The sequence below is a fragment of the Lissotriton vulgaris genome, unplaced genomic scaffold, assembly GCF_964263255.1.
Source record: "Lissotriton vulgaris unplaced genomic scaffold, aLisVul1.2 SCAFFOLD_1378, whole genome shotgun sequence".
Taxonomy (NCBI): domain Eukaryota; kingdom Metazoa; phylum Chordata; class Amphibia; order Caudata; family Salamandridae; genus Lissotriton; species Lissotriton vulgaris.
Genome location: NW_028249917.1, coordinates 588,309 through 607,828, shown reverse-complemented (window position 1 = coordinate 607,828; position 19,520 = coordinate 588,309). Strand labels below are relative to the sequence as shown.

Here is a 19,520-nt window from a genome sequence, read left to right as displayed (position 1 = left end):
TGGCGCAGCGCAAACCGATGCCACCTCGAACCCTCCACCCCCCCCCCCCCTGCTAAATGTAAAGAGGTCAACGAGCCTCCCATATGATATCTGACAGATATTTACTTCTAGATGTGTACAGGTTCTGTCACATATGTCAAGGTGCACCACTCGTGCCCACGGGAGCACTGTTTTAAGTAAACAATTTTCAATAATTTTTTATCATTTTTTTCAATTTCGTTAGTTGCCCAATGCATCCACACAATTATTTATAATAAGAACAAAGAACTGAAAAGGGTTCTTGACGACACATTTCTTGTGTCTAATATATTGGGCATGTAATATACTTTGATCATAACATTCTGCTTCTGGTGAATTCAACGTGAAGTGTCCAATGGGTGTTCCCAGTGCATTTCGGGAATCCCTTCGCCAGGGGAACTCCGGTCATCTCTTGACCCGAAGTATCAGGTTAATGAGTGCATTCAGCCACGATCCACACGTTCGCGCTGCCGATTAAACCAAGAAACGATTGTGTGACTCCGTATGTTTCGCTGTGCACTGTGGCCGCAGGTCCGGACAGTTTTAAAAGATCTCCACTCCAGCCACAATCCACGCGTCCATGTTGCAGATTAAACCAATAAAGTATTGGGTGACTCCACGTGTTCTGCAATACACTGCGACGCGTATTCTGCTCGCGTTTTATGACTGTTTTGGCCAGGGCTTTAAGTGGGCCGGGTCTGAGCACCGGCAGTTATTTTTAGGTGCCCCCGAAACAGGTCTCTATCGGGCTCTATTTTCAGGCCATGCAGAGGTAGTCCGTTTTCTTTTTCTTTTTTTCCACGACTATTGTTACACACATACATAAGGTATCAAGGTGCTTGCGGATCGGCAGGCCTGAGCGCTTCAAGGTTAACCACTTAGGAAGAAATATGCTTTAAGTTACTCCTTAAATTGATTAACAACTATTAGGAGGAATTATACTTCATTATTTTGCACCTCAAGCTGGCAAAGACTCGCATTCTTTTCTTGGCACATCAACATCTTTTAAAGTTGCTGCAGAGTGGGAAAAAATGATCTGTGACCTGTGTACGAATCCTGAACCCTAGCCTATATACCATCGTGGGTGAGGCTGTAACCTCATTGCAGCAGCAAGGTGTATCTAATCAGGGCCTTTGCAACAACTGTTAGTGATCGTTTGTGTATTTTTATTTTAAGCGATATTTTGGGGGCTAATTATGACTCGGGAGAGTGAATATTTAATTTTCTCCGTTCTTACTCTTTCACTTGCAGGTTTCATGGCCCCAGAAAATGACTAAACTGGGAATTCCCTCTCGACCCTCCTACCTGACGTAGTCTCTCTGTCCCTCCCGCAACCACCATCTTTTGATGATGCTTCGGGAGAGAGATGACCTCGGATTGATTCTTGAACCACAGGCTGACCCCTTGATTGTGTGAGGCTCCACCCATTTACTGGCAGTCCCTTTCATGGGTGTAGGTACTTTGCAACAAATATGTATTGGCGCTCAGTGGTGCATAATTATTTTTAGGGATTGGATTTGTAGTCTTTGATTTCTGGCACAGAAGCTCATTTGGTTTTACACTGCTCTTTTTTTCCCATTAGCAGCCTTTGCCCCTTGCGACCTCTAAATGCATATCCCTTTGAGGTCTGCCCCCCCCTTTTTATAGCACCCCCAGTTTTTATTTCCCACTTAAAGCCCTGTTTTTGACAGATATTGCCCCCCCCCTCCCCCCCCCTGAGAGTTTGTGAGGCTCCTGGAAGGTTAGCCCTGCACCGCAGGAGCTGCAGGGGCCTGGCTTACACACCTGCAGGCACTCCCAGTACAGATAAACTACTGGCGCTCCCAGTTCAGATGCAGACACTGAGGTCATACATTGATACTCCCAGCTCTGCTGCGGACACGCCTTGCTCTGGTGCACACAGTCACAGTCACTTCCAGGTTAGAAAAAGTTGAAGACACTTCTGATCTGCCGAACACGATCGCAGCTCATCCACAGACACTCCTTGATCTGCTGCACATAGGCCTATGTTACAGGCATTCGCTTCAGCTCTGCTGCCACGATCGCAGCTCACCCACAGACACTCCTTGTTCTGCAGCAGACACTCGCAGTGCAGTTCTGTGCAGGTGCAGCAGCGAGTGCAGGTGGGAGGGGTGTAAGGAGAGAGAGACAGACACTCCCACTTCACAAACTGAGAGAAACGAAACTTAACTTCACCACTTCCTCTCCGGCAGGAACATGGCTGCAGCAAACCCGCTCCGCAGTCTGAAGGAGGAGGCCACTTGCTCCATCTGCCTGGAATATTTCACAGACCCACTGTCTTTGGAGTGTGGACACACCTTCTGTCTGTCCTGTATCACTCGGTGCCGGGAGGGGCTGCAGACAGACTTCCCTTGTCCTCAGTGCAGGGAAATATCTCAAAGTAAAACCCTCCGACCCAACAGGCACCTGGCGAACATGGTGGAAATCGCCAAACAGCTTCAGATACCGAGTGCGACCCCCCAGGAGGCGAATCTGTGCCGAGAACACGAAGAGAAACTGAAACTGTTCTGTGAAGATGACCAGGAGCCCATCTGTGTGGTCTGCAGCATGTCACGTGATCACAAGCCCCACACGGTGCTCCCCATTCGAGAAGCTGCCCAGGAGTACAAGGTATGTCTGCTACAAAACTGGGTGGAACTAGGCGACACGGTACTCCATTCGAGAGGCTGCCCAGGTCAGCACATAGTGTGTATACACTAGGTCTGGGGAAGGTGTAGGCCAGACTCCCCTTCAGTGTTGCTGGAACAGTTTTCAGAGCGGGGGTGCTCCTATCAATGTTACATCACTAAAGTCATGGGGAGTTTAAAAAATACACGTGTCGAATAAAAAACAAGCATTGAAAAGGCAATAGGTCTCGCCTTCGATTAAGTTAAAGCCATTTGCTTTGCTAATGATATTGTATAGCAAAGCAAATGGCTTTAATTTAATCAAAGCCGAGACCTATTGCATTTTTAATGCTTGTTTAAGTTGATATGGTTACCCCCTTCCAAAATGAATAACTATTTTTCTGATTCTATGTTTTCGGGAGAACCAGTGGCAGGATTCTAAGACAACTTCGGGCCTCTGAACTTACTCTGTTACAAATTAAGCACTGGTACCGTACATGTACGGACTGGCCCTGTGTTGTCTTTTGTTGCTCGTTATGATGCTTTGGAATATGAACACACACAAGAGTCTTCTACTTGGGCATGGATACATTTTCGGTAGTGTGGGATGTGCATGTGAATAACACAGAAAGTCTAAAAAATAAATGTTAACATTTTTTTTAAAAAAAACACACTAACCCTGGGCGGCCAACTACGCTCACAAAGTTTGCGTAGTTTGTGCTACTTAGCGCTACACGAATTGCACGTAGCACAGTGCAAAATCGCGTAGTGTAGCGTAGTTGGTATTTTTGGCTCACTCGCGGTCCTCAATGTCAAGTTCGCGAGCGAGCAAAATGACATCCCGGCGAGACTTTTTCCCCGTTCGGGATCAGCAACATCAAGTTGCCGATCGCGAACGAGGAAAATAAACCTCCCAGCGAGATTCTCAACGCGGAGAGGTCAGGTTTCTCATTGCGAGTGGTCACGTATGCTTGCGACCGCTCGCGATGAGAAACTACCAATTCCGCGTTGAGAAAGCTGCCGCTCAAGTAAAAATCTACTCGAGCGGCAGAAAAGGACAGCTCACACTGTGCGAGAAGCCGTTTTCAATGATTGCACAGTGCGGACAAGCATCCGGCACTGTGCAATCATCGCGAACAGCCCACTACGCAGTTCGCGTAGCGCTACGCTTATCTCGTGTAGTGCACTTTGCGTAGCTACGCATAGCGCAACTACCCAAACTACGCCCAGGGTTAACACACACACACACAAACGCAGCGATCTCAAGTTTCATGTCCTTGTGTGAGTAGTACATCCCGTCCAGGGTTTCTATGTGCATTCTGGGACTTGTATTTCCATTTGAAAAAGGGTACCAGTGGCTTACAAACCCCAGAAAGCAAATTAAAAAAACACTGACTGAAGCGGGTGAGCAACTCATGAACAGAACAGAAACGTGCGATCTCCGAACATATGTGTGAAAGGTCTAAGGCGCACGCACATTAAGTACAACTCATTTCCAGAACACAAAGCATTAGTCTGCAGATACACATTACTAGAATGAAATATAGCAGCGAATTAAATAGTTTTGCATTTAGCGTGATGAACACTGCATACACCAAGTTGTGTGCATGCATTTTAAGGAGCGTGGCTACCAATGAGGCAGCCGATTCAGTGGCACTGGGGGCCTACTGACCCCAGTTTATTGTTGCATTCTCCTAACCGTCCAGCAGTAAGGAGGGCATTGGCCTTGCTTGCACAAGAGTCCATTACATGCTTGCTACGTCACAGTGCTCTTTAAAACTTCGGTCGCGTGCTAGTTTTATTTCCGTTCACCTGCGATATGCATGGTATACAGTCCACTTTACTCTGCTCGTGCAGGGAAAAAAATGCTAACATACTACTGAGTGAGACCACGGATTACGTTAAAAATAATGGCCATACACTTATGCCCAGTTCAGATAAGCCTCACGAGGGGGACGCATAGCAATACAGTAAAAAACAAAATATAATGTAACATAACACATAACCACGATATCTTAACGTGACTTCACATTACAGACTGTGACCAAGTAGGATTAACCATTTTTACTAGAAACACTGCTTAAGAAATTAGCAACTTCAGTTAGTACCAGAGACCCCTGTTTCAATCATTTGTGACCCGCCCCCCTCTCACAGTGTGCCGGCAAAATACGACTCATGCCAGGGACATGCCCCGGTCACTCACTGTGCTTCTGCTGCGCCAAGGTGTCCCACGCACTCCCACCACCCTCCACACGCACAGCTACCAATTGTGATGGTGTGCAGAGAGCAGCTGCTTCCTTCATGGCCGGGCTGTGCCCCTCAGCTGGTCATGTGCCCCTTCTCTGACAGACCCCGCAGCCACGCCAAAGGGGGGCTGGGATCTGAAAATTCCAGTTATGCATGCATTCCTATCGAAATCAAGTGCGTGAATACCGTTGTCATGTTATGTATATTTATATTGAACTTTCAATGCCCCTTGCAAACCCTCGTGCACAGTTCACAAAGTCTGCGAGCCCTCTTTGCTGCAGGTTCAAAAGGTGCAGCATACTGTTTTAAAGGTGCAGCATACTTGGTACAATAAGTGGCAGATTTGCAAAGGGTCGTGCAAAGTGAGGCAAATCGGTGCAAACTCTTGAAAGGGTAACTGAAGGCACATCTTGTGCGTGGCGCGTAGCAAGCAGTCTACCGATCCCCGGAGGCCGCAGAGCTCGGGTGGGCGGCGGGAGTGAACGAGGCAGCGAGGTGAACGCGCTATTTAGACAAGATGGCGTCGGACATGCGCATGCTGTCTGCATTGGACAGATGGCCAGAGCAGCCATCTTTGTCCATGCAGACGCGTGCATGCAAGCGTTGGGGAGAATTGATTCCAAAAGGTCCTCTCCGTGGCGGTGGGACGCATGCGCTGCTTTCGCCAGGCGAGACCTAACAAGTGCAGCAAATTAACCTCGCCCATTAATCAGGGGCCTGGTGAGGGAGCTGCTGGTGCACTTTGGAGCACATTGTCGGTAATATATTACAAAAGCATGTCATGGTAGCACACTGTAGTTACTAGACAGCCTATTTTCTATTGAAATAGTCATTAAATTTGCACAAACATGCAGTTTTACTGATTAAAGCTATATAGCGCACAAATGAAAATTTGTGGAAATCGAGTTTCAGTGAATTTTTATTATTTCCTCATCACCAAGTAAAGTGTCTTGATTTGATCCTATTAACATCTATGTTTCCATCACTCTTCAGAATTAAAACAGTGTGCTTGATTTGTGCGTTACGGACTGGTGATATACTTTGAAATATTTGTACAGTTTATTTACATATGTTATTATTGTCTTATGTGTTAAAAAAACAATTGACCCTTCTACAGTCTTTCCTTTCACACCCCCTTGAACCCCAGCAAGCTTGTCAGACAGTTGATTTTACAAAAGCCTCTCACTTTGTAGCAGAAGAAAAAATGTAAACACCAAACTCCAAAGAACAGAGAGTGGGGTGGGGCCGGGCTTCCCATTCGAGATGCTTCAGAGGAGTAGAGGTATGTGTACAGCTGCCAAGTTTTCCAGGTCCATGTGTGACTTGTCACTAGTCCATGACCCAGTAAACTTGGCAGCTATATTAAATTTGTGGTGGAGGGGTGGTTTGCGGGTAGGAGAAATATATATATATATATATATATATATATATATATATATATATATATATATATATATATATATATATATATATATATGGATTGATATATGGATTGATTTGGAATAAACTTGACACTGCATCCGTACAACATCGGAGTTGTCGGAATTTATTGGAGGTATCGTTAAGGTCTGTGCTTGGGTGTTCTGGCGAAGGATTGGTTATAATATATATATATATATATATTATAACCAATCCTTCGCCAGAACACCCAAGCACAGACCTTAACGATACCTCCAATAAATTCCGACAACTCCGATGTTGTACGGATGCAGTGTCAAGTTTATTCCAAATCAATCCAATATTGTTCAGGCATAGTGCCCGCCATGACGCAATTTGCTCGCCTCACGCAAGTTTGATCACATGACATATATATTGTATTCAGAAATCTCCTTAAAAGAAGGATAATAGTAATTAAAGAAACGGAAATCACTGCATTGTGTACTGCAACACGTTCCTCATAGAATTGCCCTGCACCAGTGGTCTTTAAACTGTGAGGTGCCCCCTGTGCCGGAGGGCCCGAAGATACTTCAGTTGGGGCTCCAGGCTTTGGATAAGAGAACTACATTGTCAGAGGCCCTTTGAGTGGGCCACGGGCCAAGCAGGAGTTACTGGGCAAACCAGTGGTGTCTGAGGCCTTTTACTCCCGATGTCCCTGGGCCCGGACTAGTATGGATACTTCTCACCTGGGCCAAGCCCCCCTTCTGCACCTGCCTGTCAGTTCTGTAGTGTCGGACAAGCAGTCAAGGCTCCTTCGAGGGGGAGAGCAGATACAGATCAGAAAACGCAACTCATAACTCAACGTGCAAGCAGTGCAAACAATAAATCAATGTCCAATCAAATACTTGTTTCTATATAAAACTAGGGGGCACATGCATCAATATTGCTTTTTGCGATTCCTTAATTGCGAAAAATAAGGAATCGCAATTAAGGAATCGCAAAATGCAATGCATCAAGAAATAGCTAAAAAAAATGTGATTTCTTAATATTCCTTAATTGCGACTCGCAAATTGCGAGTCGCAATTTAAGGAATACCTCCCCTTTCATTCCTATGGGCCTAGAGGCCCATAGGAATGAATGGGAAGACATTCTCAATGTGCGATTAGCAATTAGCAAATCGCAAATTGAGAATGCGATTTCAAGGTTGCAGGGGTGTCCAAAGGACACCCTGTTGCACCCCTGAAATCAATCTGTGCACATATGTTGTGCACACAAATGCCCTAAGGGCATGTGTGTGCACAACATGAAACTTTGAAAAATGCACAAAAGTGCATTTTTCAAAGTTTTCGCAAATTACCATGAGTTTCAACTTCATGGTAATTTGCTCCCCCTAATTGCGAAATCGCAATTATTTTAAGTTTCATGCATTGCATTTAAGGAATCGCAAAATGCGATTCCTTAAATGCAATCGCAATTGGAGAATTCACAAATATTTGCGAATTCTCAAATTGCGAGGGCCTTCACCCTTCATGCATTCCAAAAGCAGATTTTGCGATTGCAAACGGCCGATTTTTGCGATTCGCACTGTTTGCGATCGCAAAATCCTTTGATGCATGTGCCCCTAAATATTTCAATTCAAATTATACAAATGCAATGAAAATCCCATTCAAAAGCAATAATACAATCCTATTCTAATCTAGTGGTTGTCAGGCTTAGATATTAGATCTAATGCCCTAAATAAATCACTGTAGACGTCGAATGTGAGAGAGCGCAATTTGAATAAAAAATATATCTGTACCATATTCACAAGCATATCGCATAAACGTAGGAGTTGTAACGTGAAATAGCACTTGTAGCATAAACTTAGCCGATGTAACCTAAGTAATAGGAAATGTATCTGTATTTACCTTAGAATGTGCTTCAGAATTAAGAAAGGCCCGTATACATAGTGGGCTAATATAGAAATGTATAGAAATGCTTAAGAACGTGCTAAACTGAATATACGTATGTAATTATTAAACGGAGAAAGAAGATGAAACGTAAAGCGAAGAAATGTGCAGACTATATAGCACTGTGTAAGGACGAGAATATAAACGTTGTATTCTATGTAAAATGCACTCGCTTATAATCAAAGGATTTGCTAAATTCGATTATATATATATATATATATATATATGTGTGTTAAAGGTTATACTGTGTAGAAGAGTTTGTAGGAATGTTAGAAAAGTGTGGTCTTAACCTGACTGACGAAGGGTTCGCAAGAGTGTAGTCCGCTCTATGTAATTTAGTGGGCTCACAGGAATAGGGGATAGCCTTGATCTGTACGCGCGAGCCAAGAGTCAAAGGTCTTGTTAAATTTCAAGTGACAATGCTGGACGAAGTTTATGACCTAAAGTGAGATAAGAGACGCTTGGAATTTGGGGTCTTGTTTTAAGTGACCGTTTACAGGACCAAACGAGGTTATGATCACAACGGTAATGAATAGAGTTCTGTTGAGGTGATAGACTTTGCTCTGAAAGTGTCAAATGGAATGTCAATGAAGTCACCAGCAAGAAGACGAAGATGGTGCCTAAGAAGCAAGGTCAACTTAACGGACGACGCGAAGAGATGAAGCTATGGAAAGAGCTGTAGAATGAGATCATGTGAATGTGTACGTGGTGGGCGTCAAAGGGGCGTTCCACCCATACTGTGATTGTGTATTTAGGGACAGCACCCTGGAGAGAGGTTAGCGAAGAGCTCAGAGCGCAGATGGCCTGAGGAGTCAGAGAGAAAGAGCAGAGCGCAAGAGAGCAGTAGGCCGAGGACCCTTAGAGAGTGGATGGGTAGGCAGAGAGGGTACTGCTTCTCGACATAAGTTACCATTAAGAGGCTAAGAGAGTTTGAACTTCTTTGGAAGTCAAACTGCTGACACCTTTTTAGGTAAGGAACTTGCGAAGTAGGGATGTCACCTAGCATAGAGTAGGGACAGATTTAACTTGTTTATTCTCTTTTTGTAGATGACGCAACGGATCCACTTTGTGTCTATGGTTTTTAATCTGTTGATTCTGGAATTGATATTAATTGTATTCTTTTGTAGACTTAGGTTCTTTAGGGAATTTATGTTCCTTCTAGTTCCTGTATACTTGTTGAATCTTATCCTGAGAGGATTGTATATGCACTTAATTCTGATTTTATATTAAACTTTTAAAACTTTATCAGTCGTAAGTGGTTCTTCAGAGTTGCGTCAGTTTATGGGGTTGATTTAACCTATGCGGGGTTTGCCTTTTACTCAATGACAGATAACAATCGATCCAAAATAGATGAATGAGATAGGTATCTAAGAGATCAGAAAAGGTATCAAAATCTCATTCCCCGCAGTTGGTAGCAGAGGATGGTTTTCTTCTTGAGGAAGGCAACCTAGGTTAGGCTTAGATTACCCCAAGGTCCCTAGTCATCGACGACCAGAAGAAGAATCCCTGCCGAAGAAGGTGCTGACGGTGCGTCGAGAGAAAAGCAGCAGAATCGGTCGAGAGTGAGTATAAGGGTCATGCGTTGCCAGATTGCGGTGTTTTATGTTGTACTTGTGTTGTAATGTCAAGCGGATTTGAATGCCTGTAGTGTGATTGAGAGAAGGTTGTGAGCGCGCGCAACCGGATAAAATCTTAAGATCCAGAGAAGGGCTTAAGTGGTTCGGGTGTATCGAACACCCAGAGTAATTGTCTACCATTGTAAAGGGGGTCATGAGGTACCATTGATCGCCCGCAGGACCGATGATAGGGGGAGTGTAAGAGTGAGTGTATGAGTAACGGACGCTGGTCGGACGTTTACTGTGTGTAAGTAACCTATCAGTTAAGGCGAGCATCTGAAGTGAGAGGAAGACGTCTCGTCAGTTGAGGTGACAATTACAGTTAGACTGTGGACGTACAGTCAGAGAAAAGTGATCGCTTGGACGGAAGTAGTCATTTTTCGGTGTATGAATGAGACGCATGCAAGACCGCGAGACGAGCTGAGAAAGGAGGGGAACTGCTGCAGAGGGGACGAGTGACGTCAGCGTAGAGCCGCGCTGAGATTGGCCGGTTGGTGTAGAACCGCGCCGGGATAGGCCGATTAGCGAGAGCCGCACAGGGATTGGTGGTTTGTCATCGGGACGTAAATAAGGAAGAGAATAAAGGAAAATCGTAGATTCTTGAAAATGAAGTGTTTTAAGCGTTTAAGGGCGATCTTTAAGAGAGATAGAAGAAATTTGTATGCAGGAGAAGAAGCTCCACCAGAAGGCACACCAGCTTATCACATGGCAGTGAATGTAGGCTTACACTCAATATTATGGATCTCCGAGTGGAATAAGCTAACAGAAGGGAATAAGGAACTGACGTTTCCGAGATACGGGACGTTTAAATTAGAAGTATTGAACCAACTGAAAGCGGTAATGCTCGCAACGAGACCTCTACCGAGGCCAACACAGTTCGAAGCCCTTAGTGCATGGTTTAGAGCAGCACACGAGAAGAGCTTGAATAGGCGCCAAGAAAGAGTGAGACGATCGGTAAAGGCAGTGCAGGATGCTAAATGGGACGATGAAGCTAAAAAGTGGAGGGTGCAAAAAATAGAAGCAGACAAACTGTTCACAATGCTCGAGGCTACGGGAGAAAAGAAACCTCTAGAGGAAGATGAGGATAGCGAGCCAGATGAGGATCTGATAGAGAGGCTATTGTTAGATAGACCACCTCCGTACAACAGAGAAGCCGAAAGTCCCGAATCACAACAAGGGGACGGAGCTAGGTGGGGGGAATATAAACCGCTCCCAGTAACAGAGTGGGAACCCAAGAAAGGTGAGGAACTACCTCAATCTAGTCCCGTACAGAGAGTAGTAGGAAGATTCGTGGTCCAGAAGGTGCCAGAAACGCAGCATGCAAGGTCGTATCAATTGCCAGATGCTCTACAAGTACCTGTTACCATAGGTCCTATAGTGTCAATCTACAACCCAGAGGGAGCCCAGCAGGAGGAACAGGCACGATGGGACAGGGAAAGGGCAGAGATGGAAAGTAGGAATAATACGATCAATTCCCAAAGGCAGTTGCTAGGACCAAAGAGTCGGAGTACCCCATTGGATTCAGCAACGGGTCCCTGGATAGAACAGGGGGGTCAGAGAGGACAGATGGATCTGAGGGGACCGAAACCGAAAACCTTTAAGGAATTAAGGGAATATTTGAAAGAATGGGATGCTGCCGAAGAGACTCAGAATAAAAGATTAGAAACAGAAGCAGAATGGAGAGATCAGGATAACAGGATCCTCTCTCACTGCGGAGCTGACGAAAGCAGCCCGGAGTGGGAGGGAGGGAGTCAAGGAAGCAAAGGAGATACATGCCATACCAGCAGTGGCAATAGACAAATGTGCGATGACAAGAGCACAGGGTGTGGGGGAGTGCCTCGCCTCATCCTTAGTGAGGGAGAACGAAAGACGCAGGAGTATCGAGATAGCTTCAGGTGCACTCACCATGCCCCGGGCGAAAACGTGCGACATTGGAGTCACGAGAATATAGGGAGTCGCGAAAGGTCTCGCCATACATCCAGTGATCACGGACGGGATCGCGGGAACATGGAAGACCGTGAAGGACCTTTCCATTTATTAAGTGACACCAGACAGCAAGGGAATAGCAGTGATATAGAACAGAACGGAGGATCCTATCTTGCATCTAGAGAGACCGAGCCGAAAAGACAGAACGCAGTAATGGGGGATAGAACGTTGTTCCACCATACCCCATGGGAGGATGGGAGAGCTTGGGATCTAGAGAGGTGGGAACAAAGAGAAGCAAGAAGGACGCCTCATAACTCACCTGCACCGAGACGTAGGGCTCGTAGTGGGGGTGAGAGGGATGTAAACGAACAACCTAGGAGTGAGGTACTGAGCTGACATAAAAGCAAAACGGCTCGATGTAATGAGTTTAAAATCAGACTTGGATGAAATCATAGACAGCACATTGCCAATGGAAAGGATAGAGCTGTATGATCATGATGAAATATTGTTTATGTCTAAGGATGTTACTCGGAAAGCGAGGTCAGTCCATGAAAATTTATCTAATTTGGCAAACAGGTATATGATAGACCTATCACGAACTAAAGCTTTACAGGGCAACCATAGGCTAAATTGCACGGATCAGGATCTAGATGAGCGTAGGACGATTGGGCTGAAAGTACACATAAAGGAACTGATCCTGAGTATCAGAGTGTGGAGGGATTTGGATAAATGGGAGGAACGATGGTCCGAGAGGGGATCCGTCAGAAGGAGTACACTTACGAGGTCCCCGGATGGAGAGCTAATGCGAATGGAAGCTTTCCCTTTGCGAGAAATCGCGAACGGAAACTACGTCCATGTGCCCTGGAGTAGGGGGGATTTAGCGGCATTTACCAATTCCTTTCCCAAGCTAAGAGAGAACCCCGTTGAGTGGTATAAGCAGGTAGAGAGGTTTGTGAAGATCTCTAAGGTGCTGTGGATCGATTTGAACACCCTATTTGATATCGTAGTACCCGGAGATTTGTGGACGGCATGTAAACTTAGTATCGAATGGCCCACTTGTGAACCCGCGAGGGATGCCCAGACGAATGGTCCATCAGAGAGAGTCATGGAAAAGTAAGAGAGGGTAATTGCATGGCTAAAGGAGAAAGTGCCGGTGCAGGACATAGACTGGGTTAAGATAGATCGAACAACTCAGGAACCGAAAGAGACCGTTCACGAGTTCTATGAGAGATTGCTGAAAGCATTCAAACAGTATAGTGGGTTGGACGTGATGGATCCTAAAGACATAGGACAGTTTGTGTCGAAGTTTGTCCTGGGATTGAGACCGGACATAAGCTTAATGATTCAACAGCATTTGATTTGTTGGCAAAACAAACCTTTAGATGAGATTCTGAGGTATGCAAGGTACTGTAGCGATGAAATAGATTCGAAGGCAAAGAAACTTAAGGAAAAGCTGATGTTGGTGCAGATGCAATCAGCTGGAAAGGGTGGACAGCGGCAACAGGGAACAGGAACACTAGGAAAGAAACAGAATAATCAAAGCAGAGATGAGGAAGAAAGACCGAGACCGAGGGTAGATATCGCGACACTGAAAAAGACAACGAGGTGCCATCAATGTAACGAGGTGGGACATTGGAGACGCGAGTGTCCTTATAATGTCGAGACGGGGGAATTAGAACAGGAGGAGGATGAGGTTCAAACCAGCATGGTAAAGGGAACAGCAGTCCCGAAGGGAAAGTTTATCAAAGGGGGGACTCAGACTCCTCGAGCCCCGTTTCCTCAACCGCCTCGCATTGCAAATGGAGGGAAAACCTATAGACAAATGCCACTGTTCGTAGGAGGAGAAGAATGCTACTACGTTGATCCTCTTACGGGGCAACGAGTGAATAGGGAAGAAGACTGTACTCTAGGAGCAGCCCTGGAGGTAGACCAGAGAGGACCATACGTAGAAGCTGAGGTGGCTGGATGTCCTACGACCTTTTTGGTAGATACGGGGGCCACTCGATCCACTTTGAGATCAGCGGTAGTCCCAGGCCTGCCAATGTCGGGAGAGACGATTCAGGTGGTAGGAGTCGCAAATAGGAGAATGACGAATCCTCTGACAGAACCAGTGTCAGTGAAGATAGGAGATTACAGTGATGAACATCAGTTTTACTCCCCTATCATAACAAATTTGATACTAGAGCAGGCTGAAAATTTTCAACGCTTAGGTATTGATATTCTCCCTATCTCTACCCTAGGCAAGCCAAACCCTTCTGATAAACAGGGGTTGAGGGGTGGTGAGCAAAAAGGGGATACCTCTCCTCTGAGAGACCTGAAAATTTGGGTTTCCAGGGGAAAACGCTCAGTATCGCACGTGAAGCCTCTTCCACTAGTGGAGAATTCCACACTCAATGATGATAATAACCGGTGGAATTGGCTTCATAGTGCATTATCAACAAAAAATAAGGATAACCCCAAATTGTTCCAACATCTTTAACCCAGCCTTAAACATAATTTCTTGGAATGCGGCCGGTTTCCATAGCTGCCCGGAGAAAATGACCTTTTTATCTACTCTGGAGGCTGATATATTGTGTATCCAGGAAACATGGTGCATAGACAGATTAACGCCTTTAAAAGATTACTATGTTCTGGAAATACCGGCTGCGCCCTCTAAGAAAGGGCATGCTAGGGGGGGCCTCGCCTGTTTACTGTCAAATAAGTTCCAATGGAGATTTTCCCATTACATTGATTCCAGTAGACTTTTTCAGACAATAACATTAGAGAATATATTCCTTGATAATGTAATATACCCTATGGTAATTTTTAATGTGTATATTCCGCCTGAGGAATGTTTTAATGACAAATTGCAGCGGGTTCTCCAGCATATGGATAAGATAAAAAATTCACCTCCTTTTCCTGTAATTTTGCTTATTGGTGATTTGAATTGTAAAGTATCAAATGCCAGTCTAAAACTCTTCAGGGATAAAGCCAAGGAGGAAGCACATTGCATCCCCCAGACGCTTTTTCCTGAAGATTTAAAGACAAACAAAAGGGGGAAGATTTTGCTAAAAGAACTAGCGATCGGGGATGGTATCATCTTAAATGGCAGATTTCCATCCGACGTCCCCGCAAATTATACCCACAAATCCCCCTTTGGGTCATCCATTTTGGACTATGCCATCGCCAGCTACAGTCTGTTTCCTCAGATTCTTGACCTAAAGATCACCCCCACGACTCTGAGTGACCATAGTATATTATTAATATCTATCTCGTTAAATTCTTTGAATACGGCATCCTGGTCGCTAAACGGCAAGGAGGCCACTTTCCACCCGACAACTGGAAGATGCTTCTGGAATGACGTTGCCATTAATGGGGTCCAGGAGTTACTGACCGATACCCTTAAAGAAATAGAAGAGTGGAACGGAAATGAAATAGTCTGTTTTGAGGAATTCATGTTAAAGATTCTTTTGAATACTAAAAAAACTGTCCCCCCTAGGAAAAAAGGAGAGGTAGTCCCTCTGACTCTCCGTACTTTAAATAGGGAATTAAACAAACTGATCCGTGCACAGTATGTTGAAAGGGTACCGGAACGTGGGAAAAATATCGCTAGGTTAAAAAGAAAAAGAAGCAGACTCAAGTTAAAAATTAAACGGGACAGGGAGGATGAAGTATGGATCAAACTAAGGGAATCTGCTGCATATGGCAATATTAAAGACTTTTGGGCAATAATCGGGAAAGGATGTGGTACACGCCACTCCCCCACTCCCATAGCTATACCTGAAGATATATGGTCCTCTCATATTCGTGATTTATATGCAGGGAATGGGACCACAAGTGTGGATAACATTGTGTATGCTACCCCAGATGACTCGGTCTTCTTTCCCTCTGAGAAGGAAATCGAGTTGGCTATAAAAAATATGCGTTCCTCTGGGGCCATGGGACCGGATGAGCTTCCGATGACGGTCCTAAAACAAGACCCTTTAACCTGGAGCAAAATCTTATACCCCCTGTTTAGGGCATGCCATCTTTCCAAATGTGTCCCTGCATCGTGGAGAGGAAGCATCCTGGTCCCTATCTTTAAAAAGGGGGCAAGGGACAGCCCCAGTAACTATCGCATGATTGCGCTCCTCGACTCCATCGGAAAGGTCTTTGCGAAATGCCTCCTGAGTTCTCTTTCTGATTGGGTCGAGGAGCGAAACATCTTGCCGTTGGAACAGACTGGCTTCCGAAGGGAACATGGCACCCTGGACAACCTGACTGCCCTTCAGGTTATTACTGACAAATATGTCCAGGTGAGAGGGGGTGTCGTATACGTCGCCTTTATCGATTTCTCCACAGCGTTCGATAAAGTAGATCGGGGAACGCTGTGGAGAAAATTGGCGACACTGGGTGTCCCTACTCCCCTGTTGGAATTGGTGCGGGCTCTGCACACTGACACCTGGTGCAGGGTCTTAATGGGGGGTGAGAGGGGACTCTCGGCCAAAATACCATCCCAGAATGGCCTTAAACAGGGTTGCCTATTAGCGCCCCTGTTGTTTTCCCTATACACAACTGACCTCCCTGCTGTTGTGTCCCGCAGTGAGGGGATCGCACCGTTGATAGGAGGGGTGCCAATCGCCTGCCTGATGTATGCCGACGATGTGCTATTGCTTGACTTAACTCCGGTGGGTCTGGCAAATCGGCTTCAGGCTCTTCAGGAATTTGCTGGGGACCACCACATGAAGATTAATATTAATAAAAGTAAGGTGATGTGTATTGCTGGCAGGAAGAAATGCCGCTCGACAAACTTTGGCTGGGCTATTGGAGCACATAGATTGGAGGTCGTAACTTGCTATACATTTTTGGGGAAAATATTCTCGGCCAATATGAGCGAGAATCTCCATATAGAGCATTGCTCTCGCAAAGCTCTTGCCCATGGCAATGGGATAAAGTCCCTATACCTGGCAACGGGGAAAAGACATTTTTCTAGCCTTTTGGAAGTATTTAGAGCTAAAATCCCCGCAACCATCTTGTATGGTATAGAAATAATAGAGATAAAACTTTGGGACTATTGCCACAAGATTGAGGGGAATCTCCTAAGATCCCTCTCGGCTCTAAACAATGCCTGTCCACTGGCCGCCTGCAGGTTGGATTTTGGACTCAGGAGTGCCTGGGTTCAGGGGCTGTGTGCCTTAATAAGGTGGGTAGCCAGCTTGGCCAGAGCAAGAGAGGGAACCCTGCGAGTGTTACTCAAAAACGAACTTTTGGGCAATTTTAAGGAGTTCTCCAAACTTGTTAGTAATTTTAGAAGGGCTGTGAAAATCCTTAGACTGGATGAAAGTGCACTTTTCTCCTACTCTCCCATGCTGTTAAAGCAGGTCCTTAAGGAGGCTTCGTGGGAGTATTGTTTTCTATCCGACAAAAAAACAGTTGGAGATAAAAGGAATGTGGAGCCACTCATCTCTTCCTATAGACTGAAACAGCCTCAACCGTATGCCCTGTGGAATTTACCTCATGGGATCCGTAGGTTTTGGTTTTTATTACGGTACGACTTAATCCCCCTTAATGTGCTGCTGTCCAAATGGCATGGCACCTCACCGTTGTGCAATTTATGTAAATTGAATAACCAGGACTGTATGCATGTACTTTTGATTTGTCCTATGTTACGTAGCTTGCGCAATCGATGGCTTAAAGTAATTTGTCTACGCCTCAGCATTGTCACTTTACAAGATTTTCTTCATGCACTTTATTGCCCACCGAACGAAATGTTCTGTGCTTATGTTTTTAACTTTTTTAAAGGATTTTTAGCTATTTATTAATGTTTCTGGAAGATTGTGCCGGCCCGGCCTCGTGGGACTGTTGGTCTGCAGTGTAGCTATTACGGTTCAAATACTATGCTTTTATGACTCTTGCACTTTTGATGTTTTTGTTACTTTGTCTGTACATGTTTATGTGGCCCTCTTTGAGAGCCAAAACATAATAAATAAATTTGAATTTGATGAACATCAGTTTGTAATTTGTGATTCTAGCCCTGTGTGTCTGCTAGGAAGAGATTTGTTGTGTAAACTAAATTGCACAATATATTGCACACCTGAAGGAGTAGAAGTGCAGACTAACGATGATGATGCCGATTTTAAGGTTGTAAACTCGCAGGAATGCGTGGAGCTATATCCTACCTTGACAGTGGAGGAGCTTCCACAGGACTTGAAGGAGACAGTGTCAGCTGAGGTGTGGGATTTTACTGGAGAAGAAATAGGATTGATCAAAGGGGTAGAACCGGTAAAGATCATGGTAAAACCCAATGCCGAGTATCCAAGAACACCACAATATAAGTTGACACCGGAGACGATTGCAGGAATAAAGCCTGTGATCGAATCCATGATTAAACAGGGAATACTGAAGGAGATCGTGGGAAGTCCATGTAACTCCCCGATTATGGGTTTGCAGAAGCCTAGTGGAAAATACAGAATAGTGCAGGACCTTCGAAAGATTAATAATATCGTTGTTTCATGTTGTCCAGTGGTACCGAATCCATCAGTGATATTGTTTCAGATACCGTTCCAAGCTGAATGGTTCACAGTGATAGACTTGTGCCAGGCTTTCTTTTCGATTCCTTTAGATGAGGAGAGCCAGTATCTGTTCGCTTTTAAGCTGGAAAATCGCGTTTTAACATGGTGTCGTATTCCCCAGGGGTATACAGAGAGCCCATCGATTTTTAACCAGCTGCTGAAGACAAATCTTGAAAGTCTAGTACTGCCCAAGAACTCAGTTCTGGTCCAGTACATAGACGACCTCCTAGTGGCGTCAGAAACTGAGGAAGCTTGCAAAGTAGACACCATCACCTTATTAAATCACTTGGCCGAGAACGGACACAAGGTGTCTCCAAGTAAATTGCAGTATTGTCTGACTGAAGTGCAATACTTGGGCCATAGGATTGAAAAGAGAAAACGGAAGGTGTCTCCAGACAGAATAGAGGCGATCATGAAAATGAACGCGCCTAAAACACAGAGAAGTCAGGATGTTTCTAGGCATGGTCGGTTATTGTCGGCAGTGGATAGCCAACTTTTCACTGAAGGCAAAACCGTTATTACAACTGACGCACAAAGGAGTGAGTGATCCGGTACCATGGGACAAAGATTGTTTGATGGCATTTTTGCAGCTGAGGGAGGACTTGTGTCGTGCCCCGGCTTTAGGAATGCCTGATTACGAAAAACCATTTTTGCTTTACTGCTGCGAAAGGGAAGGTTGTGCTTTAGCAGTTTTGGCCCAGATACACGGCAATGCGCGTAGGCCAGTTGCTTACTTTTCGGCTACATTAGACCCAGTAGCCGCAGCGTTGCCCGGATGTCTCAAATCCGTTGCTGCAACGGGTGTCAGCATTGAAAGATGTGAAAGTGTGGTTATGGGACATCAGTTAGTGGTGTACGTACCGCATTCTGTGGAATTGTTAATGACCAGGACTAAGACTCAGCATCTGACGAATAGCAGGCTCACACGCTACGAGCAAGTCATATTGGCTGCCGAGAATGTGACCCTAAAAAGATGCTCTGTCTTGAATCCTGCTACTTTGATGCCACTTCCAAATGATATTGATGATGAAATTTGTACAGATCATGACTGCCTTGATGTGACTGAACTATGCACCAAACCGAGACCAGATATCGTAGATGAGCCATTGACTGACCCCGATGAAATATTCTTTGTTGATGGTTCATGCGTAAGAGACGATATCGGTCAGCTGAGAGCAGCATATGCAGTTTGTACAATTACCAGAGTTGTGGAAGCCGCTTGCCTGGAAG

General features: G+C 45.2%; 1 protein-coding gene across 1 annotated transcript in view; it reads left to right on the top strand.

Annotated features, from left to right (window-relative positions):
* The first annotated feature begins 2,235 nt into the window (after positions 1-2,235).
* Positions 2,236-19,520, top strand: part of LOC147663457 (E3 ubiquitin-protein ligase TRIM39-like) — a 139,699-nt gene continuing 122,414 nt past the window's right edge. Inside the window, exon 1 of the mRNA XM_086950438.1 lies at positions 2,236-2,649. Coding sequence (XP_086806564.1) covers positions 2,236-2,649 — 414 coding nt within the window. The remainder of the gene's footprint in view (positions 2,650-19,520) is intronic.